General features: G+C 40.2%; 1 protein-coding gene across 2 annotated transcripts in view; it reads right to left on the bottom strand.

The window, feature by feature from the left end:
- The window catches only part of Hells (helicase, lymphoid specific), a 37131-nt gene extending 16570 nt beyond the window's left edge, over positions 1 to 20561 (bottom strand). Inside the window, exons 1-11 of one of the 2 annotated variants that reach the window (XM_028882917.2) lie at positions 20380 to 20561; positions 19943 to 20064; positions 15026 to 15148; positions 13133 to 13189; positions 11385 to 11421; positions 11235 to 11299; positions 9844 to 9882; positions 8003 to 8230; positions 6153 to 6335; positions 4993 to 5136; positions 1155 to 1351 (exon numbers count right to left, since the gene is read on the bottom strand). In XM_028882917.2, the coding sequence (XP_028738750.1) occupies positions 1155 to 1351; positions 4993 to 5136; positions 6153 to 6335; positions 8003 to 8230; positions 9844 to 9882; positions 11235 to 11299; positions 11385 to 11421; positions 13133 to 13189; positions 15026 to 15148; positions 19943 to 20064; positions 20380 to 20410 (1226 nt within the window). In that variant the 5' untranslated portion in view covers positions 20411 to 20561. Of the gene's footprint in view, positions 1 to 1154; positions 1352 to 4992; positions 5137 to 6152; positions 6336 to 8002; positions 8231 to 9843; positions 9883 to 11234; positions 11300 to 11384; positions 11422 to 13132; positions 13190 to 15025; positions 15149 to 19942; positions 20065 to 20379 lie in introns of those variants that run through there. The other variant, XM_037206679.1, reaches the window with a different exon arrangement.
- Positions 20562 to 27813: the final 7252 nt, after the last annotated feature.

Genomic DNA, 27813 nt, shown 5'->3' with positions numbered 1-27813 from the left:
TTCGTAGATCTTTATAAGTTTATCCTTTATTTTTTTTATTTTTTTTTTTTTTTTTGGTTTTTCGAGACAGGGTTTCTCTGTGTAGCTTTGCGCCTTTCCTGGGACTCACTTGGTAGTCCAGGCTGGCCTCGAACTCACAGAGATCCTCCTGGCTCTGCCTCCCGAGTGCTGGGATTAAAGGCGTGCGCCACCACCGCCCGGCAAGTTTATCCTTTAATAAGTATGCATTGTCACAGTAAGAGTTTGGCCTTATGCCAGAGTTTAACAATCAGACTTAGAATACATTTTCAAAATAAAATACCAAGTTTCCCATATTCAATTAGCCTTCTTCCCTCACTAATGCCAACATAAATATAATTTAATTATTTGTTCTCAATTTTTTGCTTTATTTCATATTAATTTTTTGTACTAATGTAATGTTTTTCAATTCTGAAGATACTAGTCTCTGAAAGCTTTTGGAAAATATAATTTGAAATTCAAATATATAAACAATAACAGTATTAGGTTGAAGTTGGGAATTTTCAAGTTTTCTCTGGTGCTAACTAGTCATATTTAACAACTTCTATCCAGGTTTCCTTACATGAAATAAACAACAAACATAACCTCAACTGATTAAGCTATTCTATAAATGGAATTATCCACATGAAAGTATTTTAGAAAGCTAAGATAAAGTCTTATACTCTCCTGAGTATTGAAAAGCTCATGTTTTACTACTTTTCTTTAGGAAAAATATTTTAAGGTATTGTTTTTGGTAAATGTAAAATTACTCATTTGTGGAAGGGGTCTACACATGTGCCTTAACACAGGAAGGGAAATAGAAAAGCAAACTGCAGAAGCCATTGCCTCCTTCCACTGGTGTGGGCTTTCAAGACTGAATTCAGGCCTTCAGATTTGGTGGCCTTCACTTGCTGAGCCTTCTTCCCAGTCCCTTAAGGATTATTTTTGTTTTCCTTTAATCAATCTAAACGTTTTAAATTCTTATCTTCTCTCATGCATATTCCATCAAAAGTAGAAAACATAATACAGAGCACAAAGAATTGGCGAAAATATCATTTGAATTCAGCTACCAAAAAAAGGAATGAATTTCAGCTAAGAACACAGGTTTTTGAGGTTTAAGAAAAAAGAAAAAGAAAACAAGTAGCTGCCTTACCTACCTTTTCAAGTCATCAAATACATCTGGCAACAAAAAGTTTAGCAATGACCAAAGTTCTGATAAATTGTTTTGCAAGGGAGTACCAGTCAAAAGAAGTTTGTTATCAGCATTGAACCGTTTTAACTCCCTGATTAGCCGGCACTTCATATTCTTAATCCTGTGTCCTTCATCTACTATTAAGTATTTCCAATAGCAATGCTAGAAAATGAATCAAGGAAAGAAATTTTAAGAGTCAATCTCATAATTTTTTCCAAAAAATACTTCTAACCGTAAGACTTTTCTTATGAGGGATATTTCTTGAAATCCGTCAGATGTCATTTTACTATCTACTGGGATTATTTTTTTTCTCCTGTTGTCATAATAATAGTTAAATTCATAAACCCCGTGTCAATTACATTCCTGGAATACACTTCACTGGAAATCCCCCTAATGTCATATGTTAATATTTTCCTCATTCTGAAGTCAAAATCATGTTTAGCTTTTCCCCATGGTGCTTTGCCACATGACATTAGTGTCTTGGGAAACTGGTATCAAAATAATAATGGAATAATGAAGGAAAAAAGAAAAATCTCCCATTCGTCACATGTACTCCAAAATCTGGTTTTATTACTTGTTTTTTTGTTTAGGTGGGGTATCTCTATGTATCCCTGCCTAGCCTAGATCTCAGAGATCCATTCACCTGCCTATGTTTCCTGAGTGCTAGAATTAAAGGCATGAAACATAAAGACCAACATGCTCCAAAAGCATTTTTGGAATTTTCATTTTGAGACCTACATATACATATAAGACTGCTAATCTTTTTTTTGTGTTTTTCCCCCAGGGACAGGGTTTCTCTATGTAGCTTTGCGCCTTTCCTGGATCTCGCTCTGTAGACCAGGCTGGCCTCGAACTCACAGAGATCGGACTGGCTCTCTCTGCCTCCCGAGTGCTGGGATTAAAGGAGTGTGCCACCACCACCTGGCTGATGTCCCTGTTTTGACACCAGCATACTACCCACTTCAAAACTCCATACTGGCCTTTCAACTTGACAGCCTATAGTGGTCCATAACCTGTTCCTGGTCACCAGCAGAGTCTCTGCCATTTGCATTGACTCTACTCTGACTCCTTGCCTTAGGTATTCAGCCTCTCTACTGTTTTCTAAATCTGTTACCTGATACAACTATTGAAAGCACGATGTATCTGCGTACTATAGATGTTAAAGATTGAGAACAAAGGGATGAGAGATTAATGGCTTAGTCTGTTAAGTGCCTGCCATGCAAGCATGGGGACGTGAGTTCAGGTTCCCAGCACCCACGTAAAGAATCCAGGTGCAGTGGTTTGCATCCATAACCTTTGCACATGGAGAGGAGAAGACAGTTGTCAGGACTTTACCAGGCAGCCACTCTAACAAATCAATGAGCTAGTGAGCTAGCTGAAGTTCAGTGAGAAACCCCATCTCAAAAAATAAGATGGAAAGCAATTCAAGAAGGCATCCAGCATCAACTGCTGACCGCAACACACAGACACAGACATAGATACACACAGACAGACAGACAGACACAGACACACACACCACAAAGGGAAAAATGATAAAAATGGAATAAAGAATTTGTAATTTCATAGTAGCAACTACCAAATGAAACTATGATGAAGTAAAGCCAATCAAACTGATGTAGCAAGCATGTGGCATTTGTTGCAGCTGGGTGGGTGACAAAAGCCTTTAATCCATCACTCAGGAGGCAGAGGCAGGGTGGGGGGAGGGGATTGTATAAAAAAATATGAAATGAGGTACATTTAAACTTTATACAGTGAATTTGTAACAGAATGAAAAAAGTATTACTACTTTTTAAATGTAACAATTAAAGAGGTTTACTTTTCTGGTAACATAAAAAGCCAAATAATCTGAATAATCTCCTACTACAAAACTTGCATTTAAAAGTGCAACATAAGCCAGGCGGTGGTGGCGCACGCCTTTAATCCCAGCACTCGGGAGGCAGAGGCAGGCGGATCTCTGTGAGTTCGAGGCCAGCCTGGGCTACCAAGTGAGTTCCAGGAAAGGCGCAAAGCTACACAAGAGAAACCCTGTCTCGAAAAACAAAAACAAAAACAAAAAAAAAAAAAAAGTGCAACATAAAATACAAAACACCCTTTATAAATAAGTAAGTGAAAGACAAGAAAGAGAAAAACCAAGGAGGGAAATGAGATGAAACCTGGAGAAGTAACTAGTAAGTTACTGATTACCAGTGAGAAAGCATGGACACCTTTGCTGTCAAGAGCAACCTCAGCCACATCACCACTACCAATGGCGCAGTGGGAAAGAGAAAAATTTTCACAACAGCAAAAGGAACTGGCAAGCAAGTTTCATCATCAATATAGGCCATGTAGAGAAGAAATAAATCATGAGTCGCCAGGTTACACTTTTAAAGAAGAATCAAGTTACAAAAGAGAATTACACGCCTTTAATCCCAGTACTCATGAGGCAGAGCCAGGCCAGCCTGGCTACAGAGTGAGATCCAGGACAGGCACCAAAACTACATACAGAGAAACCCTGTCTCGGGGGAAAAAAAGAGAGTGTACAGTATGATTTATGAATAAATTATATGTTACCTCAACAGTATTTAGCCCAAAACTCTTATTTAGAATTACAAGTACTCCATATATTACTTGAAGCATGGTTTCATTATGTAATGCTGGCTGGCCTGGAACTAGCTATGTGGACAGGTTGGACACAAACTCAAGAGATCTGCGTACGACTGCCTGCCAAGCATAGGGACTAAAGGGATGGATGCATCACCACGCCGAGCCGTATATCTTTCTTCTATAAATATGTTTACTGTAGAGAAATGGCTTTTAGATTGTGTGTGTGTATATGTGTGTGTGTGTGTCCTTGAAGATAAGATGTAACTCTGTGGTGGTCCAGGCTAGTCCCAAATCAAAGCAATCCTCCTTCCTCTGCCTTGCGAGTACTAAGATTAGTCATGACGCCAGCTGTTATGGCTAATTTTTAATGCTACGCATTTTATTAAACCATGGAGCTATGGCTATTGTCAAATCATATTCAACAGTACCCCACACACAAATGGAACATTTGATAAACACTGCTTGTGAGTGTATTAGACATTACTACTCCTCTTACAAGCTGTGCACTTTGATGTCATATTGAAGCTATTATCTATGCTACTTTCTCTACTTCATGTAAGATAAAGCTAAGGGTTTGAGCAGTGGTGGTGGCACATGCCTCCAATGCCAGCACTCTGGAGGCAGAAGTTGGTGAATCTCTGCATCCGAGGTCAGGTAGATCTGCAGTGATTTTCAGGACAGCCAGGGCTATATAGAGCCCATCTTAAAAAATAAATAAATAAAACAAAGAAAAGAAAAAGCTAAGGGGACTCACTCAGGATGAACTTACATGATCAGGAGGAAATGCAAAGCAGTAAGAACTATTCAGATGGAATAGTGAGAGGAAAAGGCAATTAACTGCATTGTAAATAAAACATGAACATTAATAAGAAGCTAGAACAATAAAGAAAAAGGACAGAGTATCATTCACAGTCCTAAATATTCTATTCACATTTGAATAAAATTCGACCAATAAATCCGAATTACTATGTCTCAAATTTATCTATGATGTATTTATAGAGCAGATTTATGTGTGGCTGATTCTAATACTTTAATATGGCCAGTTTAAAATGCCAGTCTTTAATTCTACCAGGAGACAAAAACCTTCATCACAATCATCACAAGCCTCCAGTTTCTAAAGGAAACGCAAAGTACATTACTTCAACAACAATGAAACAAATGTTACTGGATGGTAATAGTATGAATTAAAAATCTGACTCATGAACTACAACCATCTGTACCTGTAAAGCATTCTGATCTCGCATGGCTATTTCAAATGATGTGATTACCACAGGATGAATCTGCAGGGTCCCTTGTCTTTTGTGGATATTCTTTACCAATTTCCGACGTTCCTGCCGGGTTCCATGATACAACATAGTAGGAATCTACAAGATTATATTGATTCAGAACAAAATATAAATGAGTTGGAAAATATAGAACAAGTCACTTTCTAAAAGATAATTTTAGTTCTGTATTTCCTATGACAAAATAAGTCAACTTAATAAATCACTGGACTAAAATAAGAAAATTAAAAAAAAAAAAGAAGCACCTCAAAACAAAAAAGTTTATGAGGCAAATGGGTAAGCCACTTTTGGAACATATTTTTCTCATTCTCAAGGCAAGAACATAGATAAGATAGCATGTGTATGAAGGACTTTTGCTTCACTTGAAAACAAGCACTTATAAATAAGAGCAAAAATAAATCTTTTGCAATCCAGAACTCATTATTTAATGAACTGACATATACAAGAAGGAATATTATTGGAGGGACAGAGGAGACAGCATGCATTTGAGTAAAAGAAAAAATCCATGGAAGAGTAACATGAGGAAACTAGAGAAACAACTCAGCAGTTAAGAGTACTTGCTGCTCTTTGAGGACATGATTCCCATCCCCAATTCCCACATTATGGAGCACAAGTTTGTAACTCCAGTTCCAGGGGATTTGATGCCCTATATTGGCACCAGGTACACATATGGTGCACATTTAAAAATGATTTTAAAAATAAAAAGAATAAATGTGACATGCTGAGCAGTCAAGAGCCTGAGGAAGCAGGGCTGTAGCAAATCCAAGCTCAGACTGGGCTAAACCTATCAGAAACAATGTCTCAAAAAAAAAAACAAGCAGAAAAATAAACATGATAAAGAAATTTTGTTTTTATGTAGATGTGTCTCAGATTAATCAATCTGTGAAATCCCAAAAACAATCAATCTAAGGAAATTTTCAGCAAAATATATCAGACTACCTATCCCATAAAACAAAGAAAAGTACTGTTTAAATTGAGTAAGTCAAATCAGATACAATTTATATGGAAATCAATTTAATTACTATGGGTGATCTATAATTCAAACATAAAAAAATATATGCAATAATAATAAATAATATTAAGAAAATATATCTTACCTCTGGAGTAAATCTTTTGAATTCAGCCATCCAATTTGGAAGTGTAGACAAAGGGCCACAAACAAGAAAAGGTCCAGGTACTCCCCTCTGAATCATTAATGCGATTGTAGCAATGCACTGAACGGTCTTTCCCAAACCCATTTCATCTGCTAAAATGCCATTAATTCCATTTTCCCAAAGCATCTGGATAAAAGAATACACTGTATGTAAATGTGAATGCAAACATTTCCTGAATTAACAAAGGATTCTTTTTAAAAAACACAATCAAAACTATGAGTCCAACATAATAAATTTTAAGTTAAGAGAAGTCCTTTATCAAGGCCACAAAGTGTTGAAAGTCTGACAAGTTAATTTTCACTTTAAAGCACTCAGAAAACACATAAGGGACTGGGAAAAATGACTCAGCAGTTAAGACCACTTGTTTCTCTCCAAAGTCCAGATCCTACCACCTACAATGGGTAGTTCATAATCACCTGCAACTCCAGCCACAAAGAATCAAATGCACTCTTAAGGCTTTTGCACTGTCCAATAAATATACAAGTACAGTACACATGCACACACCCCCATATGCACATATAATAAATCTTTTAAAAATACAAATATTTCCTATACTAAAATAAAGCCTGAGTAATGGTATATAATGCTACTAAATTATTAGAGAAAAAACTATGTGCAGCATCAAAAATGACAACTCAAGGGGCTGGAAAGATGGCTCAATGATTAAGAGCACTGGCTGCTCTTCCAGAGGTCCTGAGTTCAATTCCCAGCAACCACATGGTGGCTTATAACCATCTATGAGATCTGGTGCCCTCTTCTAGCATGCAGGCATACATGCAGATAAAGCACTCATACACAAATAAACATATTTAATATAAAAAAGAAAAATGACAATTCCAGATGAGGTATGGCAGGGCACACCTTTCATCACAACACTCAGTAAGCAGAGAAAGGTGAACCTCTGAATTCCAAGGGTACTGAGTTCTGGGTCAACCAGAGCTACAAACATAGGCCACCATCTCCAAACAACAAAAAAACAGGTAACAAAAGAGCTGGGAAAATGGCTCTGTGGGAAAAGAGCTTACTGCACAAGCCTAATGAACTGAGTTTGGAAACCCAGAACCCACATAAAAGCTGGGCACAGTAGTGCATGTGCACCTGTAATCCCTGCACTCCCACAAAAAGACAGGAGGCAAAGACAGGAGAATTTCTATATGCTCCTGAGCCAGTGAGCAGAGCACTTACACACACACACACACACACACACACACACACACACACACACAGAGAGAGGCAGTTCGAGCCAGGTTTGATAGTGCATGCTTGCAATGCCAGCACTTGAAGAAGCAGATGCAACAGGACCAGGAGTTCAAGTTCATTACTGACTCACCATTTCCAGGCCAGCCTGTTACACAAAATCTTACCTTAAAAACAAAATGTGCCAAGAGGATGGCTCAGCAGACAAAAGCCCTACTCTGCAAGCTAGAATACTGACTTCAATTCCCAGGCCCCTCAAGGTGGAAAGATTACCCCAAAGTTACTGACACGCCCTCACACCATATAACATGGCAGCACATGAGCCAACACATACACACACTAATAATGACAATGATAATAACAATAATAGAAAATAAAATTTGGAAAGGCAAAATAACTTAGCAGATAAAAGTGTTTGCTATGCAAGCCTGCTGACCTAAGTTCAACTGTCAAAATCCACATAAAGGTAGAAGAGAACTAAGTGCACAGAACCATTTTCTGATATCAACATGTGCTATAGTACACGCCCCAAACCCCACATAGACACAATAATAGAACGAATTTACAAAAAGAATCAAGAAAAGAAAATTCATTACCCTAAGCCATTCCATGCCTTCTACTTGGTACCACCTCATCACTCCTCCTGTGAAGTGTTTTGGTTGTTGAAAAGGTACAGGTTGTCCGTTACATTTCCGAACTGGGTCAAAAAAGGATTTAGAATTCTGCCTAACCGTTTGAGACAATCTATCTTTAATCATACTATTCGAATCCTTATTTTTCTGAAGATCTTCTACACAGAGATTAGTAGTGGAAGAGCTTTCATCCTGCAATAAGAAATATTTAATTAAAAGGTTGGTATTAAATGCTGCTAACAAGCTGGTGACATAGCTCTCAGTGGGTAAAAAGTACTTGCTATGCAAGCCTAGAGTTCAGAGTTCAAACATAAAGAATGAGAAAAATCACTGATATCAAAGTTGTCCTGACTTCCAAATGTACACAGAGGTGCACACACACATATCTATCATGTATAAAATTTTTTTCAAAAAAGAAAATGTAATGGGCTGGAGAGATGGCTCAGAGGTTAAAAACACTGGCTGTTCTTCCAGAGGTCCTAAGTTCAATTCCCAGCACCCACATGGTGGCTCACAACCATCTGTAATGAGATCTGGCTCCCTCTTCTGGCCTACAGGGATACTTGCAAACAGAACACTGTATACATAATAAATAATAAATCTTTAAAAAAAAAAAAAGAAAATGTAACAAAATCTATAGTACTGTAGTTACTAGGTCTAGAGAATAAAACCTGTATGTACAGTAAAAATCTCAAGACGTTTCCATTTCCATATAAATGTGAAGTCATTTAAAAGGGAAAAAAAAAAAAAGGAACTGGGCTGGAAAGGTAGCTCACAGTTAGGGGATCTTGAAGAAGACTAAGTTCACTTCCCAGTACCCTCCTCTATTCTAGCTCTGGGAAATCCCTCTTATGGTCTCTTCAGGTACTCAAATTCCCATGTGCCAACATAAATAGACACATCAATAAAAATACTCTTTAGGCCGGGCAGTAATGGTGCATGCCTTTAATCCTAGCACTAGGGAAGCAGAGGCAGGCAGATCTGAGTTCAAAGCCAGCCTAGTCTAAAGAGTGAGTTCCAGAACAACCAGGGCTACACAGAGAAACCCTAATTTTAAAACCTAAAAAAAAAAAAAAATCTTTAAAAAAGGAATGTCAATTTTTACCTATTTGTGAAATTCAACAACGACTCAATAATCCATGATGGATCTTAATAGGTTTTAAAAAAAAAATCTTTTTCTCTGTTTTGTTTGGAATAGGCTGCTATGTATCTCAGGATGACCTTGAACTTACTATGGATGCCAGGCTGGTCTCAAACTCGTAATCCTCCAGGCTCATCTGAGATTATTGGTCATATCAGGCTCAAGATGCCATTAACTCCTGTTTAAAAATGTTAAGGAGGAGCAGGGCAGTGGTGGTGCACATCTTTGATCCCAGCACTCTAGAGGCAGAGGCAGAGGCAGGCAGATCTCTGCAAGTTTGAGGCCAGCTTGGTCTACAGAGTTCTAAGACAGCCAGGGCTACAGAGAAACCCTGTCTCAAAAAAAACAAAAATAAATAAATAAACATATAAGAAGTTAAGGAGGAGCAAGATGGCTCAACAGTGGCTATAAACCCCGATGATGGATGATCTGACCTGTTCATCCCTGGGACTCACATAATAAAGAGAGAAACAACTCCTGCAAGCTGTCCTGACACCTGCATGCCACACATCCCCGTAACTAAATAAATGTAAAACAAAAATAATGGCAAAGGGGCAGCAAGATGGCATAACAGGCACAGGAGCCTCACACATGTGCCACAGATGCACATCCATCCATGCACAGAAACACACAGAAACACAGTAATAAAATTTATAAAGCTTACCTCATTGTTCTTATGTTTTTTAGCCACTGATAAAATTTCCTATGAGGTTGAAAAAAACAAAAATTAATAATGCATAAGACTACCACTTCCATGGTCCCAGCAACATCTGGTCCAGGTAAACTACTACTACTCTCATCCTTAATCAAAGAAGTGTCTCTTTATAGTGAACAGTAGTCAATGCAGAGATGCATGGCTGTAAAAGACACTTAGGCCCTAAATTTAGTCCCAAATATTGTTGGGAAAGGGGGTTGGTGAGGGGAAGGGCTCAGAGAAAAGAATGGGATGAAATACTTTAAGGAAGCATGAGCTAGGAGGGGTAATGACTTTAATCTCAGAATTGCAAACGCAAAGACAAGTGGATCTCTGTGACTTCAAGGCCAGCTTAATCTACATAGGAAATTCTAGGCTAGCCGACCTTGTCTCAAGAAAAAAAAAATTACCATTACATTTAAGATACAAAGAAGAGGGCTTGAAAAATGGCCCTGCAGCTAAGATTATTGTGCAATCATAAGTGCTCGTCTAGTAACAAACAAGCAGGGTACCCCATAAATGCCATTAACTTCAGTTCCTAGGACCAGAGACTTTCTTCTGGCCTATGTGTACAAAGGTGCACATATTTATACACTACAGATTCCTTCAACAGCTGGTACCATCCTTCTGCATGAGCACTTCCTAGCATCTTTACCATACCCCCACCAAAAATAGTCTCCTCGCTGTCTCCACACATTGTTCTTATAAACCAGAATGTTCTGCTCTATTTTCTATACCAAACATTTCTGATATTAATTTATTAAAATCCACTCAAGTTAATAAACATATTATGAAGGCTGATGTAAGTGCATACTCCTGTAACCCCAGCACTCAGGAGGCTGAGACAGCAGAATCCAAGCTAGAGGCCAGTCTGAGCCATATACTAAGACTCTGTCTCAAAAAAATTACAATTAGGAGATAGCTTAGTGGTTAAGAGCACTGGTTGCTCTTCTAGAGAATTTAAATTCAATTCCTATTACCTACATGGTAACTCACAAATTTTCCATAATTCTGGCTCCTGGGGATCTGATGCTCTCTTCTGGACTTAGGACACTGCATATATATGCACACAAGCAAAACAGTCACCATACAAATAAAATAAAAAAATACATATATTTTTTTAATTTAGTAGTTTTGTTTTGTTTTGTTTTCTTTTCTTTTCTTAAAACAGGGTCTCACTGCATAGCCCTGTCTGTTCAGGAACTACATAGACCAAGCAGGCCTCAAAATTAAGAGATCTGCCTGCCTCTGCCTTTGCTGGAATTAAAGGCAACCAAGTCCAGTTAAGCACATTTTTAAAGAAAAATCCACAGTAGACTTTAGTCAACATCTAATATTAAGTAATCTCCTTAGATTATTACCTCTTTTGATATGACCTCTGCAATATTGTACGATTCTTCTTCTCTTCCTCTTTTCTTTTTCATGACTATAAAACAAAACCATATAATCAATAGCAGCTAAAAACAGAAATGCAAACATACACTCTTCAAGCTGGAACAAAGTCAATTTACCTGGATTCTCTTCATTTGCATCAACTGAATTTTTACCCTACAAAACAAAGATTTAGAATGTTACTATTTTTTATTAACTTTATTTTTATTAATTTTATGTGTTTCGCCTACATGTATGTCTGTGCTGTAAAGGGCTGTAAAGATGACTCAGTAATTAATGGCACTTCAAGTTTTTTCAGAAGACCAGAGTTTGGTTCCCAGTGTCCATATTAGGCAGGTCACAACTGCTTTAGGGGATCCAATGCCCTCTTCTAAGACTCCATGATCACCCAAGCATGGTGAGTGATTACAGACACAGATAAATTACAAAAATAAAAATATTCCCCAGTGTGGCATATATATTTAATTCCAGCACTTGGGAGGCAAAGGCAGATAGATCTCTGTGAATTGGAGACCAGAATATTAACCTTCAATTCATCATGCTCCTACAAAAACCCTAAACTCAGTGAGTCACAAAAATAAACATGAACGTAGGAGGATATATTAGAAAGGGAGGATTCAAAGGAAGTGGGTGGAGAGGATAACAGGATGAATACAACCAAAATACTATCAATAATTAAGTTAAAAAAAAAAAAAAAGTAGGGAGATGACTCAACAGATAGAGCCCCTGCTCTGAAAGCTCTAAGTGTGAAAACTGGAGTTTGTATTTGAAAACCCATAAAAATGCTGGGTGGGCATGGTGTCCCTCATTTAATTCCAGGATTCACAAGGTAGAGATAGGGGATCCCTAGAGAAAGAAGGCTAGCCAGACTAGCCATACTGGTGAGCTACAGGTTCAACTGAGACCCTGTGTCAATGAACATGGAGAATGACCTAGAAAGCCTCCAAACGGACGTTGGGAATTCACCCTTTTACACATGTGAACATCCATAAACATTCAGACACATCACAAATACACATAAAAATGAAAGGATATTTAATTTTTTTTTTTTTTTTTTTTTAAGATTTAAAGAGATGGCAGGAACATTGGCTAAGTGTTTAAGAGTACTGGCTCCTATCCCGGAGGATCTAGGTTCAGTTCCCAACACACACATAGACACTCAGAAAACATCTGTAACTCCAGTTCCAGGGAATCCAATAACTGTTCTGGCCTCTCCAAACACCATGCACACATGTGGTATACAGACATGCATACATATATGTAGGCACTCACTCACATTCATAAAATAAAATAATTCTCTAAAAAATATTTACTACCCATTAGAAAAAATATTATTTTTATCTTATGTGCATTGGTGTTCTGTGTGAGGGTGTCAGATCTTGGAGTCACAGACAGTTGTGAACTCCCATATGGGTACTGAAAATTGAACCTGAATCCTCTGAAGAGCAGTCAGTGCTCTTAACCACTGGACCATCTCTCCAGCCCAAGAAAAAATTTTTTAAAGAGTTGAAAACTAAAGCAAACAAATAACAAACAAATGGACAAGCTGAACAACTCCAGTTTCAGGAGATCTGACATCCACTTCTGGCTCCCAAGAGCATTGCACACACATGGTGTACTTAAACATATATAGGCAAAACACTTTTACACACCAAGTAAAAATAAATAAAATCTTTTAAAAAAAATAGAATGAATTTGAAATTAAGCAGATAATAAATAAGTAAAAAGAACAATTATCTCAAAATTTAAGATCACATAAACCGTCTAAAGGACTGAATCCTTCAGTGGTAGATCATTTGCTTAGCATATTCAAGACCCTGGGTTCAACCACAGCACTAGAGGGGAAAACCCTGGCTTGTTATATTACCTCTACAGCTTTTAATGATCGCTTTTTTTTCTCCAACTTCTCTTTCTTCTTCTGTTCCTGTAAGATATTTTTTCTTTAAGAAAGGTGACATAAAATATATCACAATTACATCATCAAGCATAATGAAAAAAACTAATGATTTAAAAAGAACTTTACTTCTAGGCTTTATGGGATTACAGGAAACAGATTTACTCTGCCACACAGAACTAAATACAGACACAATATATTAGACAATAGTTTTCAACAAAAGGACAGTGAACTGAGGATAAAACAAAGATGATGAACCTTCTCAGCCAGTCTGCAAAACAGTGAGACATGCCTCAAAAAAAATAAACAAACCTATAAGCAATTCAGTATTCGGTTATACTTCTACGTACCCCAAGATCTAAAATAATGCTATTTTTTTAAAAAAAATAAGATACCTCTCAGGAATAAAATATTTAAATTATCAATATACTATATAATAAATCTGAAAAATAGAAGACAACACTGCATACCTACTTAACCTATAAATATTAAGGAGAAAAAACTGGGTTTCTCCTAGTCTTTTATTCAACAACTGCCTGCTGGAACTTCTACCTTAACTGGTAAAACTTCCACTCTTCTGTTGACACAAAGCAACTAGTTAATATGCTGCTGCTGAGTGCCGTCAAAATTCAATGTGCCACATACCTCTGTCTCAGAGTACCAGATCTTACAGACTGAGTGCTTAGGTTCCCATACTGTCCTCCTCAATCCTGCTGCCAAATAGATTGTTCAAGCTGCTCAACCCTTGTTTCTGACCATGGAATGAGATTCCCACAACTTCCTCTCCAAGTTTGAACTTGCTAGAGCAGCTCATAGGACACAGGGAAACATTTACTTAAATTTACAGTCTATTACAAAAAATACTGATGAACAACCAGAACAGCACGGCAAGAAGAGAGCTTCAGTGCTCTCTCCAGAACACCATTCTCCAGGCTCATCCAACTGTTCCACAGAGGAAGCTCTCATGTCCCTTTGGAGCTTCATTAGGTAGGTGAAGGATTTTTAATCCTTTAATGAAAGATTAAAACACTGATCACAAGTGATCAACTAACTTAACCTTGAAGCTCAGAGTTACAGCTTGTGAGTGACTAACCCCCAATTCTAGTTAACACATCAGCATACAAAAACATACCACTCAGGGTGCTGGAGAGACAGCTCAAAGGTTAAGAGCACTCACTGGCTGGCGGCTGTTCTTCCAGAGATCCTAGGTCCTGAGTTCAATTCCCAGCACCCACATGGTAGCTCACAATCTCTATGAGATCTGGTGCCCTCTTCTGGCATGCAGGCATACATACATGCAGACAGAACACTGCATACATAAAGGGACTCTAGGACTTATATGATAAAAAACAAGGAAGAAACCAAACATTTATAATACTATAATACAGTGCGTTCCATTCATATAATATTCTGGAAAAGAGCTACTGATCAACAGTGACAGAGACTCATCATGATTTGCTGATGGCACAAATGTACATTATTCCAATTGTGTTGGTGATAGCACAGGTCTATACTTTCACAGGTTAAAACTTATCAAATAGGGTCTAGAGAGATGGGCCAGCCATGAAGACCACTAGTTGCTCTTCCAGGACCCAGGTTCAATTCCCAGCATCCAAATGGTAGCCCACAAGCATCTGGAACTCCAGTCCCAGTGGATCCAATGTCTTCTGCCCTTTTCAAGCACCAGGCATGCACATGGTGCACAGACATACACACAAGCAACCATTCACACAAAATAAATAAGATTAATTTAAAACTCAACCATGAACTTGAAATCTCTACATTGTACTATACCTAATTTATACCTCAAAAAGCTTCTTCAAAATGTTTCTAATCTATCATCTATAGTTAATCATATATACATACCTCCAACTGCTGTTGTTCCATTTTAGTCAACAAAAATTTTGAGTAGATATTGCTTTTTTCAAGCAAATGCTGAAGTCTGCGGTACCGAATTTCAGTGGACTCTCTATCCCAAGACATTCGAGCCTATCCAAAGAAAAATATTCTGTGACACTAAATTTTCTACAGAGGTACATGGATCATTCAAGCCCATCCTTCTACATAGTAAATTAGGCCTGACTAAGTAAGTCCCTGTCACAAAACAAAATGAAACAAAGCAATGAAGATAAAATAGAACAGAACAGAATTAGAATAAAAACAAGAAACAAAACCTAAAAGAACTCAAGCCACAAAAAGGAGGGTGAGGGAGAATAGAGGAAGACAGGAGGGGAAGAATTAACAAGTACAATGACATGTATGAAAATACCATATGAATCCTGGCAGTGGTGGCGCACGCCTTTAATCCCAGCGCTCAGAGGCAGAGGCAGATGGATCTCTGTGAGTTCAAGGCCAGCCTAGGCTACAGAGCGAGTTCCAAGACAGTCTTCAAAAGCTACACAGAGAAACCCTGTCTCAAACAACAACAAAAGTACCACATGAAACCCGTAACTTTTTATGCTAATTAAAACAAAACCTCACTAGCCAGGGTCTACCACATCTTTATAAAACTTTAAACTCCGTTTAAAAAAAAAAAAAAAAAAACTTTAAAACTGCTGTTACCCAGGCATAGTGGCAAATGCCCATAATCCCAGTACTCAGGAGGTAGATGAAGGACAATCAAGAGTTCAAGGATAGTCACTGTTACATAGGGAGTTCCAAGCCAATCTGGGTTACATGAGATCCTGTCTCAAAGCTATTAGAAAAACAAAAAACAAAGCCTGTGCTATATGATACCCTCTGCCACTTGATTCAGCCTACAAGAAGATCATCACCAAATTCAGTCCCAGTTACTTGGATCAAAACAGTAACACCAAAATAAACCTTTTTCTTTTCTTATTTGTCTGTGTGCATGCAAGATGCGTGAGCATTTGCAGGCCTGGACACCCACTTTTGAAGATGAGAGGACAACTTTCTGAAGTCAGTTCTTTCTTTCCACCTTTACATGGGTTCTGGGTTAGAGCTCAGGTTGCCAGGCTTGTACACCAAACACTTCACCAGCTGAGCCATCTCACCTGTGTGCAAACCTCTTCAAAATTCAACATGCGTACTCTACTACTCACGTATTATTAGCCCTTGCCAGCATTTTGTATTCCCCAGTTTTGCCTTTATGCTTTAGCTTTCTTTGAATAGCCCAGACTGACCTCAAACTTACTATGACCTCAAACTTACCGATGACCTTGAATCGATTCTCCTGCATCTACCTCCCAGGTACTGGGATTACATATGGGCCACCACACCCAGCTAGATCACTGCACTTATGTCACATGCATTTTGGAATTACAAACCTAATTTTTATATTATGTTTATATAATTTATTTACTGAGTAATTTTCTTTAACTTTATGGTATGGTTGTTTTATCTACATGTATGTTTTTGACACTTGTGTGCCTGGTGTCCAGAAGGGACTGGATCCCCTGGAATTGGGGTTACAAAGGACTGTGAGCTACCATGTGAGTGTTGGGAATTGAACTTGTGTCTTTGGAAAGGCTGCAGGTGCGCACAGATGCCAGAGATGTCAGATTCCTCTGGAGCTGGAGTTATAGGCAGTTGTAAGCCACCCAACATAGGTTTTGAACTCAAACTCAGAACCTTTACAAGAGCAATGACCCACCTCTCTACCTATACAATTTTTAAAATACAATTAGAAATAACTCTATCTTCATCATAAAATAGTTGAGGCATCAATGAGTAAACTAAATTGAAACTAAAATCTGATTTTTTTTCTTCTTTTTTGAGACAGTCTTACTATGTAACTCTGGCTGGTCTGGAACCAGGCTAGACTCTAACTCACACCTGCTTCTGCCTCCCAAGTGTGGAAATTAAAGGCATGCACGCACCACCATGTCCAGCATGACAACCCTTTTTTTTTTTTTAAAGATTTATGCTGGGGGTTGGAGAGATGGCTCAGCAGTTAGGAGTACTGACTACTCTCTGACAGGTCCTGAGTTCAATTTCCAGCAAACACAGGGTGGCTTACAACCACTTATGAGATCTGGTGCCCTCTTCTGGACTGCAGGGACACATGTAGGCAGAACACTATACATAATAAATAAATAAATTTTTAAAAAAATTTATGCCAGATGGTGTTGGCACACACCTTTAATCCAAGCAGGTGTATCTTTGTAAGTTTGAGACCAGCCTGGTTTACATAATGAATTCCAGGACGGCCAGGGCTACACAGAGAAACTGTCTCCATAAACTAAGATTTGTTTTAGGGGTGGGAAAAAATTATTTTATGTGTTTAACTCTTTTGCCTGTATATATGTATATGTAACACACATGTGCCTGATACCTGTGTCGTTGTTCTTAAGAGGATTTTTGGATCACCTAGAACTGGAGTTATAGATGATTGTAAGCCATCATGTGAGTACTGAGAACCAATCCTACAGGGATCCTCTGAAAGCGCAAGTAGTGTTAAGAACATTATCTCTAACCCGGTGACTTTTTTTGAGAAAGCGTCTTGTTATGTAGCCTAGGATAGTCTCAAACTTGCAGCAATTCTCCTGCCTCACTCTCCCAAGTGTTGTGGTTAATTTATAGGTGTGAAGTAACTACCATACCCAGCACTGTTTCTCTTTAAGACAGGGTCTCATATAAGTCAAGCTGTCCCCACAACTCTCTATGTAGCTACATATCTGAAGATGACCCATGTAGGGAATAACCTTGAATATCCGACCCTCATGCCTCCACATTCCAAGTGCTGAGATTACAGGCATGCAGCCTAGTGTGACCCTACTCTTAATAAATCTTAAAGTTTAACAATGCCAGAGCCTCGCTAGTTTGAGACTAACTAGAAGCATACGATATGTTCCCATACCCACTCAGAGAAAACAAAACAAAAGGAGTTAAGAATGCTGACTGGCAGGGGCTAGGGAGTTGGCTTATTGGCAAAGTGCTTACCACGAAAGTATGAGGACCTCAGTTAGGACTCCTGGAACCCCATAAAAGTGGGATTGGAGATGTTAGCAATCCCAACACTGGAAAGGAGGAGTCAGGAGGACCCCGCCCCGGGCTTGTTGCCCTATCTAGCTGAAGGTGTGAGATGATGTTCCGTGAGATTCTGTCTCAAAAAATCAAGTAGCATGCAGGGAGATAGATCAGTGGGTAAAGGCCCTCAAGCCTGACATCTGAGTTCAATCCCTGGAACCCACATAAAGGTGGATGGAAAGAGAACTGATTCTATAAAGCTGACCTCTGACTTCCACACAAGTGCCAAGGTACACAGGCCCATGCACATTAATAATTCTTACTTAAATGGAGAATGAAGACACCTGACATCAACTTTCCGTTCATCCTCCATGGGCAACACAAACACACAAATAAATGGGAAGGAGCACTGACATATAAAGTAATTAACATGAACCATGTGAGTCATCACTTGTTTCAGGATGGATTAGTTCCCAAATTAAGTAGTTTTCTATTTAGGCTCAGTTAGTTCAATATCCCAGTAAGGTATATTTCCTTTCATGAAAGGGCACAGTTGGTAAGGAAGGGAACTCAGGACCTGAGTTCAGATTTGTCTTCCACACTTACTTTTTGACCAACTGGCTCAGTTTGCTCCTTTGTAATATGAATCTGGGTTGGAGACGGCTCAGCAGGGAAAGTGCAGAAGTTCAAGCTTGGTTCCCAGCACCCATGTCATGTCAGGTGGCTCACAACCAGCCTACCCTAGCTCCAAGGCATCTGCAGGCACTCCAGACTCAAGTGCACATACCCCTCCCACCCACCCACACATGAATCAACATTTCAAAATAAAGGAAAAATGTTTTTAAAAAGAATATAAGCCAGACAAGGTGGCACAGGCCTATAATTCCATACCTGAGAGGCTCAGACAGAAGGATTATTGTGAGTTCCAGCCCAGCCTGGGCTACAAAAGTAAGACTAAAAACCCCAAAGATAAGTCATATTATACTGATAGGCTGAAATAAATTCAAGGTAACTAAGGATTTAAGAATTTTCCAGGATTGTATCACTCTCTTTCTTGCTTTCTCAACAATTAAGCAGCAGGGTGGGACTTCATAGTACTAAACAAAAACTAAATTGTCCAAATATTATAAAGCTGCTTTTACTAAGTTATAAAGAGTCTATTTACAGAAACTACAAATACTCTAACTTGTCATGAATATATACACCTCAATTTTGGCTAAAGAATTTTATTTATAGAAAACTAAAATAAGTTGATCACTTAGGTAGCAAACAGTAATTAACTGCTGAGAAATCATTAGGAGCAAGGAATGGTAGCACACTCCAGTAATTCCAGTTCTGGGAAACCAGGCCGGGGCATCTTGGGGTGTGGAGGCCAGCCTGGAAACCTGAATAAAACTGTCCCCAAAACAAACAAAATAGAAAAGAAAAAAAAGAGGAGGAAATAATCAGTAGACCTGGATTTCAGCCCAGCCTTTGATTGATGCCAATATCTATCATCTCTGTCTAGTAATTATGACTCAGGGTGTTAAAGATTAATTTGGGCCATCAGGCATTCGGCGAAGGTACATATTTAAAAAGCAAATAAAGATGGCAAAGGAAAGCATTCACCAGTGATTGCAGAAGAATCTTAATAATTAGTCAAAAAGGCAATCGTGAGTGAAACGTTCACTCAAGATGTTGTGACCACCCCCGCCCAAGACCTCAGAAACCTATCATTCAAAGCACATGCCAAGATTTCATCTTTACACGAAGGAGAAAGACTGAGGTGACCAGGCTGCTTTGAAGTTCAAGGAAAGACCAAGCAGGTGGTGGAGGACCGCCCGCGGGGTGAGCCTCGGGTCACGGGGCTCTCACCTCTTCCAACATCTTCCGCTCCCTTTCAAGTCCCGCAGCCTCGAGCTGTTCTTCCTCCTCCAGCATGGCTGGAGTAATCACGGCAGGTTCCGTCTGCTCAGCCATTTCTGGGGCTAAGGGCCCTAAGGGGAGGGATGGGGGTGCTTTCAGAATGGGATCTAAGTCACAGCTCCTCCACTCCCAAGGCCACGACTCTGCTCCCTCCCTTCCCAAATGCACTGGAAGCAGAAGCCGAAGCAGCTGCCGGGACCCAGCTCCTGAAGGGGTGTGCAGGGGAGACTGCTGGCAACCCTCTGGTGCAGCCCGGCAGGCGAGGTGGCCGGCGGCGCTGCGCTCGCCTCCCCACGGCTCCCCACGCCTCCTTTCCCCGCTCAGCCCCGGCCCCGGCTGGCTCCCTCCCGCGACGTGCGCCGCAGCCACCCACGCCGCCGGCTCACCGCTGCTGCTCGCGGGCTGCTCCGCAGGCATGGCTGGACACCCGCCGGCAGCCGCTCGCCTCCTCCGAGCGCCTCAAACGCCGCGCACTAACTCCTCACAGCCGAGCGCTCCCAGCGAGTTCGCTCTATCCCCCGGCGCCAGAAAAACGCGCGCTTCTTCTTCGCGGGAAAAACCCCATCATCTCGCGAGACTTCCGGCTCCCCGCCCACTTTGGACCGCGGCTCACGAGATTTAGGAGAGTTTGTCTTTGCGGTCCGCCTCTCGGCGGTCGGGTCGAGTTAAGCCTTTAACCTGGACCAGAAATCTTAGGGAGAGTGGATGTTGCAGGCTCCAGCCTCGAACTTCTCCCGTGATGGGGGAGACTCCGCGGAGCGCAGGAGGCCAGAGTGTCCCTTTTTATTTACTGATGGCTCCGAATTGTTCAGCGGTGTGCAGGAACTTTTGACGCAAGACTTTTTTCCACACGCTGACGTGATTGAATACCTACCCCCAGTCGATGGTCCCTTCGGTAAGAAAACTATGCTGCAGGTCGAGGTTAGGATGGCAGAAACTGCCAAGCTCGCAGGCCCCTGCATAGTTGTAGTTCGCATTTTTGTAAAATTCCTTCCCGGATAACTCTGAGGATGGCTGGTTTGTAAGCAGGGATGAGAAAGTAAGGTTATGGCTAATTTAGGGTGAGATAAAGGTAATGGGTGATAAACTGACTGGAAAAGACAAGACTGAAACGGGCTGGAGGTGTAATGCTTGCCTAGCAGGCGCTGAGCCTTGGGTTAGCCTCAGCGCCTCCTTCCCTGGCTTGGTGATGCATTCCTGTCATCTCGCGCAGGGCAAGTCCAGGCAGCAGGATTAGGACTTTTAGAAAATATCCTTGGTTACTAACTAATTCAAAGATACCCTGGGGGACATGAAACTTTTTTAAAAAAATATCTGGAAACTAAATGGAGCACAAATAAAAATGGGTCCTGAAGTGTTTTTCTCGTGGCGGTTTCTTGTTTAGGTTTCAACTCCTTTTCTTTGCAGTCCCTTTTGCATGTTAGGAGAAAAGCCCTGCAAGTTGTCCCCTAATCTCTGAGTATTATGTGGCATTTGTAAGCCCACCCCCACACCTCTAAACAAGTATAGTAAATAAAAATGTAAAAAAAGAAAAAAGTTAAGAAAAAAGATATGCGTTTACAATACACCATAACCACCTTCAGAATCCTTTTTAAAAAAAACAGATTTTATTTATTTATTCCTTTATTTGAGATAGGGTCTCACTGTGCAGCCCTGGCTGGCCTGGAACTTGCTTACATAGATTATGCTGGCCTGGAACTCAGACCCACCTGCCTCTGCCTCCCAAGTGCCAATATATGCTACCATGCCTTGATGATCAACTTCCCTCCTAGTTCTTAAGGAAGAGTAGGTTGATTTGCTCACAAACAAGAGATGGAGCACAATGCAAAGTCATCTGGTTCTCAAAGGACAGACATCTGCTCTTGGCTGCACACTATTAATAAGTGCATTGCTACATTCATTTCCTGACCCATCTCTGCTGTTTGTGCAGGCCAAATACTCAGACCCATAAGAAAAATACTGTTCATCCACTTTCCAGGGCTCCAGTGCAACAGAAACTGCAGCAATGAACTAAAGCTGCTAAATTTAATCTTTATACATAGGTTACTTAAATTCCAGAACTGGGGGCAGAAAAGGTTAATGGGAGAATGAGTGGTTCTTTTAGATTGGGTATTTGGATGCCTGAAGAAAAAAAAAGGACAAGAAATGTCAAAAAGCCAATCAGTCCAGGGTAAGAGTAACCTAGACAGAAACTAAAGCTATTCAAAAACACCAAGGCAGAAATAGCTCAGGTAATGTTTGAGTACCAAAAAGAAGGCTACTGTGGGAGCTGGGAAAATGGCTCAGCAGTTAGCATGTATGGCTCCTGCAAATCACCTGAGTTTGTTTCCCTGCATGCATGTCTATGGCTGCCTATAACTCTAGCTCCCGGTGACTAATTCCCCCTGATGGCCTCCTTGGCTATCCACATACTTGCTTAAAAACCACCCACATAGTCATAAATCAATTTTTTAAAGATGACAAATGATACGCAGAGTTGGCAAGGGGGCATGTCACAGAAGGAGGTAGATAACAAGATATCACATTGGGATTTTTCTTCTAAAATATAACAAGTTATATTTCTCTACCCTCACAAAATGTCTTGGAAAACACTTTATATGAATGGCTTCACTATCCACCCAATCAGATTTCAATACCAAACCTAACTATTGCTCATGTTTATACTACTAGGTCTCCTTCAAACAAAGACAGACTTCTCCCAATTTCCAATAATAAAATTTGCAAATCTAGCATCTGAATTACCTTTCACTCCTCATTTTCTCTTCAGGATAGAAATCCTTGAAGCATACTCCAGGAATCTTAGATTAACATTCCATTCTCCAGGGTTCCTAAATGCTCCCTGAATTCTTTCTGTTATTATTCAAATACTTAAGTCTCTCTTGGAGGAGGAGTTAGGTTTTTGGCAACATCAGTTCTCCCCTTTATAGCATACTGTAGAACTATTTACACTTAGCTAGGCATTATGGCACACAGCTTTAATTCCATCACTCAGGAGGCTAAGGCAAGTGGATCTCTGAGTTCAAGGACAGCCAGAGCTACATGGTGAGTCTCTTAAAATCAAAACAACAACAAAAGAAATGTTATACTTGCTAAGGACAAAGCAAACCTCCATAAGGAAATCTACCCCTGCATCACCCAGGAATTTGGACCAATTTCAGATGAGCTGGGAATCCCCATTCCAGAGAAACCAAGCCCCCCAAAAGTGCAAACACTGCAGTAGATGTATCAGGCATTTGTTGGCATTGCTATTAATTTACCTAGTAATGTCAGTAACATTTGAACAAATTCTTATTTGAGTATCAAAAAAAAAAAAAAAAAAAAAAAAAAAAAAAAAAAAACTGTAGGCTTTAATGGCAAGCCAGGACCAGGACTTAAGGGTGGTTGTCATCCCGTGCTGCCCTTGAACTGTCCATTATGAGGCCTGTTCTCTGATAGAAAAATGGAACTAATGGCTGGTTGTAAGTCACAGTTACCTCCTTTTGTTATAAAGCCTAATGGCTGGTGAACCCCTGTGAACAATTTCAGAAGCCGTATCCTAGTCAACGATTTATTCTTATTTTATGTACATTGGTGTTTTGCCTGCATGTATGTCTGTGTGAGAATGTCGGATCCCCTGGAACTGGAGTTACAGTTGTGAGCTGCTGTGTGGGTGGTGGGAATTGAACCTGGGTCCTTGGGAAGAGCAGCCAGTGCCTTTGACTGCTCTGTCATCTCTGCAGCCCCAGTCCTAGCAATCTTAAACCTCACTTATCTCTGACAAATCTGGTTAGCATCGTGCTTATCTTTGAGTTAGTTTGGAGGCAGCACTCCCTTAACTAAATTCTGTTTTGTGTGACTTAATGTCTCCTAAGCAAAGTTTATTAGTAAATCCTCTCTAATATCAATTCTATTACTCTGAGTTTCTTTCACACCATTATAACTCTTTTTACTGTCAAACTATTCATATGGGCAATAAATAATTGGCACTGTTATGGTTTGAAAAAAAGCAAAAAGAAAGAAATGTTATACTTAACTGGGCTTTGGGCTTGGTGGCACACACCAGTAATCCTAGCACTAAGAGGAATCTGAGGTAAGAGGATTGTTACAAATTTGAGGTTAGCCAGGGTCACAAACTGTTTTTCAGATCAACCTGAGCTACTTAGTGGCTCACACCTGTAATCCCAGTTGCTTGAAGCCAAAGACAGGAGGACTGCTGTCTTGAGGCCAGCCTGGTTAACATATAGGAGTCCTGGGCCAGCAAAGGCTAAGTAGATGTTACTGGTGTCCTCAGAGTCTGGCCTGGATGTTTCCAGGCTTGTGGCTTCCTATTCAGAGAACTGAAAAAAAAAAAAAAAAAATCCTGTAATGTGTCAAGGAGACTTTACTCAATGCAATGGTATAGGACAGAATTGAATAATTGCCAAGATTGACAGTAGGCCACATGAGGGAGGTACTCAGGGATCCTGATTATTGTTTAGGGCTTCCTTTAGGGGTTGGAGAGGAGGAGTTTGGTTGCTAAGGGGTGTAGTTTGCCTGGTTTCTTTATTTTAACACACTTAGATAATACAGGCCTTTGCTTACTGAGAAGTCCTATCCCTAGTGCATTGGGTTTTAATTATATACATACCCAATTGTGTGCAGACAAGATGGATTATAGAAGATAGAGAACATAGGTTGCCTTATTGCTCATGCACCCAACATCAATCTAGGCCAATAGGTTTTCCTTCCTTCCTACCCAGATACATTGGGAACATGTTCAAATAGATGGTCATTAGTCGGGGAAGAAATCAATTTTCTTATTTGGAGTGGGGTATGTGCAGATGGAGTAGGTAGGTGTCCTGGGTTGCTAACAGATTCCTAGATGCATTGTTCAGAAAGGAGTATATATGTGTGTATAATATATATAGGTAAGGGGGTCAGGCTGCAAAATGCATGATTAGAAGAGGAATATGTGTTTGCATCATAAACCAAGTGAAGTCCCAGGATGCTAAACTGTCTCCTATGCTTGCCTGCTGCAGAGTGACTCCTTGTATTAAATACACACACACACACACACACACACACACACACACACACACACACACACAAAAGCAAGTATCTACACTAGCATTTTATTTTATATTTTCGAGACAGGGTTTCTCTATGTAACAGCCCTGGCTGTCCTGGAACTCACTTTGTAGACCAGGCTGGCCTTGAACTCAGAGATCTTCCTGTCTCTGCCTCCCGAGTGCCAGGATTAAAGGTATGGGCCACCACCATCCAGTTTTTTACATTAATATTTTAAAACTGGTACCTCCTATTGATTCTTCAACAACTGGTTTCCACAGTCAATAAACATTAAAGTACTTACTAATATAGTTACCTGCCTCTTTCTCTGATGCAAAACTTACTGGATATATCTTAGTTTTTATCTCAATCTCACTGCACAGTGAATGGAAGTTCCTAGGGGGGAAAAGCCCCACCTGTGTGAAGATTCTAAATGGCTGATTAGCTAATTGTAATATAACTATACACCAGGACCTGGGGAGATGGATTAATGGCTAAAGTGCTTGCCAAGCTTATGAAGACCGGAATTCAGACACCCAGAAACCCATGTAAAATGTTATGTGGAGACAGTGGTCCATGTGCAGTTCCAACCTCAGATAGTGGAAAACAGGATCCCCATAGCAATCTGGCTAACAAGACCAGCCATATCCCTAAGTTCTGGGTTTGACCTCAATGAGTGAGGTGAAGAAACCTTCACATACATGTACAAAATAAACACCCCCATTCACACATGAAAACATACACATGCACATGTGCTCAGGGACACACACACACACACTACATACAGGAACAAATGGAAAAAGAAAACAAAATGTAACAAAGATGCAGATCCATAGCCAGAATTATCTTAGGTTGTCTTTAGTCCCCTTGATAGTCAGTCACACCATCTCTATCTAACCTAACATATTCTACCAGGTAGAACCACTGGGATGTGTTCTAAGCAGATCATAGCTTCCACAAACCCAAAAACAAAGAATATCCTCTGCTTGCACCAAAAACCTACAGCAGAGCTGCTGAGTCTGGTGTTACACACCAGCAGAGACAGAGAAACAGTTTGTATCCTAACCCAGTAATTGTGATGCCTTATTTAAACAATTACAGACTAACTCCTGATGGCACTGTACCAAGTTGCCAATCTCAAGAGAAAATAGAATTTTAATATTTAACTACCTCCATGGCTGGTCTGGAATTTGCTATAGAGACCAGGTTGACCTAGTACTGGGATTAAAGCATGCACCTCCAAGCCCAACCCAAACAACGTGCATTGTTATTTTGCCTATATGTATGTCTGTTTGAGAGTGTCAGATCTTGGAGTTATGACAGTTGCTAACTGCCATGTGGGTGTTGGGAATGGAACCCGGGTCCTCTGGAAGAGCAGGCAGTGTTCTTAACCACTGAGCCATCTCTCCAGCCCTCAGTCTCGCTTCTGTTTTCTCTCTCCTCTTCTTCCTCTCTCTCTCTCATTTGCCTGCTGTGTTTCTATTCACATTGTCTATTCCTTATTGAAACTTGTATGTCACTCTGGTATGGTAAATGTTTACACAGACCTTGGGCTGTCATTACTGCCACAATATCCCCTGCTTTATTGTAAGCTACCTACATGATGTCCACACTAATATGCTGATTTATGGCTCTTTTATGGCTATAGAATGGTTATGTGTGGCCGCTTTCATGGGCAAACATGTCATTTCAGACACCTTGAATTTTTTCCTGGGCCACAGTTGTTCATATATGAGTCAGAATAAACTTATTTTTTACCCTAAGGTAAAAGCTGTGTTTTGTATCAGTTTAACGATCCACTGTGGGATCCCAAAGACAACCCACTTTCCTTGGCAGTATGGTAGGCACCAGATACCAGTACCTTTGTCCCTAGTCCTGTGTGTTCCCTTCTTGTGTAGCTGCCCAGACTTCCCTTTTGGTGTGGCTGGTGGTCTGGGCTGGTCTTGGAGGTCCACTCACTGCTTCAGACAGGAACTGAAGCATGTGTATGAGAGCATTTGACAGAACCTCTGCTAGCATCTAGCCTTTCTCCTTCCATTCCTCCAGTGGCTAAACTCTTGTGTTTTTCTTGTCTCCTCACTCCTGCAATTCTGGTCCTTTTATTGGAAATTTTGGGAGCACCTAAAACCAAAGTGTGTTGCCACATGCCCCTAATTCTAGCACCTGAAAGGTAGAGTTGAGAGGTCACAGGGTTCAAGATCCTCAACTACTTAGGGAATTCAAGGCCAGCCTCAACTACATGAGACCGTATCTCAGAAGAAAAAAAATGTGCTTAATCCTAAAAACACCAAAGAGAAGAGGTACTTGTTCCCTACAACTCAACAGGATGGAACTGTCAACTGAATTCCCCAGGATGTACAGCAGCCGCCCAGGAAGAAAAACGACACAACACACCTCACTCCTAGGTTGGAAGAGACTCTACTGGCTCATAAAAGAACACATAAATAAGGAGTGACCACCCAGTGTTCTGTGCCCCTTGACATCTCTATAAATATGCAGGCAGGCCACGGTGGTACACACCGTTAATCTAGCACATGAGAGGCAGAGGCAGGCAGATCTCTGTGAGTTCTAGGTCAGCCAGGGTTACATAAGACCCTGTCTCAAAAACAAAACAATACCAAAACAAACAAACAACAAAAAACAACCAACAAGTTATAAACTTCCGTTCTTTTATATATATGTGTGTGGGTGTTTTGTCTGCATGCACCACATTTGTGCAGTACCCTCACCGGCCAGAAGAGGGTGTCTTTTTGAACTGGAATTAAAGAACATTGTGAACCAACCATGTCGGTGCT

The sequence above is a fragment of the Peromyscus leucopus genome, chromosome 1 (genome assembly GCF_004664715.2).
Source record: "Peromyscus leucopus breed LL Stock chromosome 1, UCI_PerLeu_2.1, whole genome shotgun sequence".
Taxonomy (NCBI): domain Eukaryota; kingdom Metazoa; phylum Chordata; class Mammalia; order Rodentia; family Cricetidae; genus Peromyscus; species Peromyscus leucopus.
Note: the sequence above shows the minus strand (reverse complement) of the source record. Positions and strands in the feature narration are given on the sequence as shown.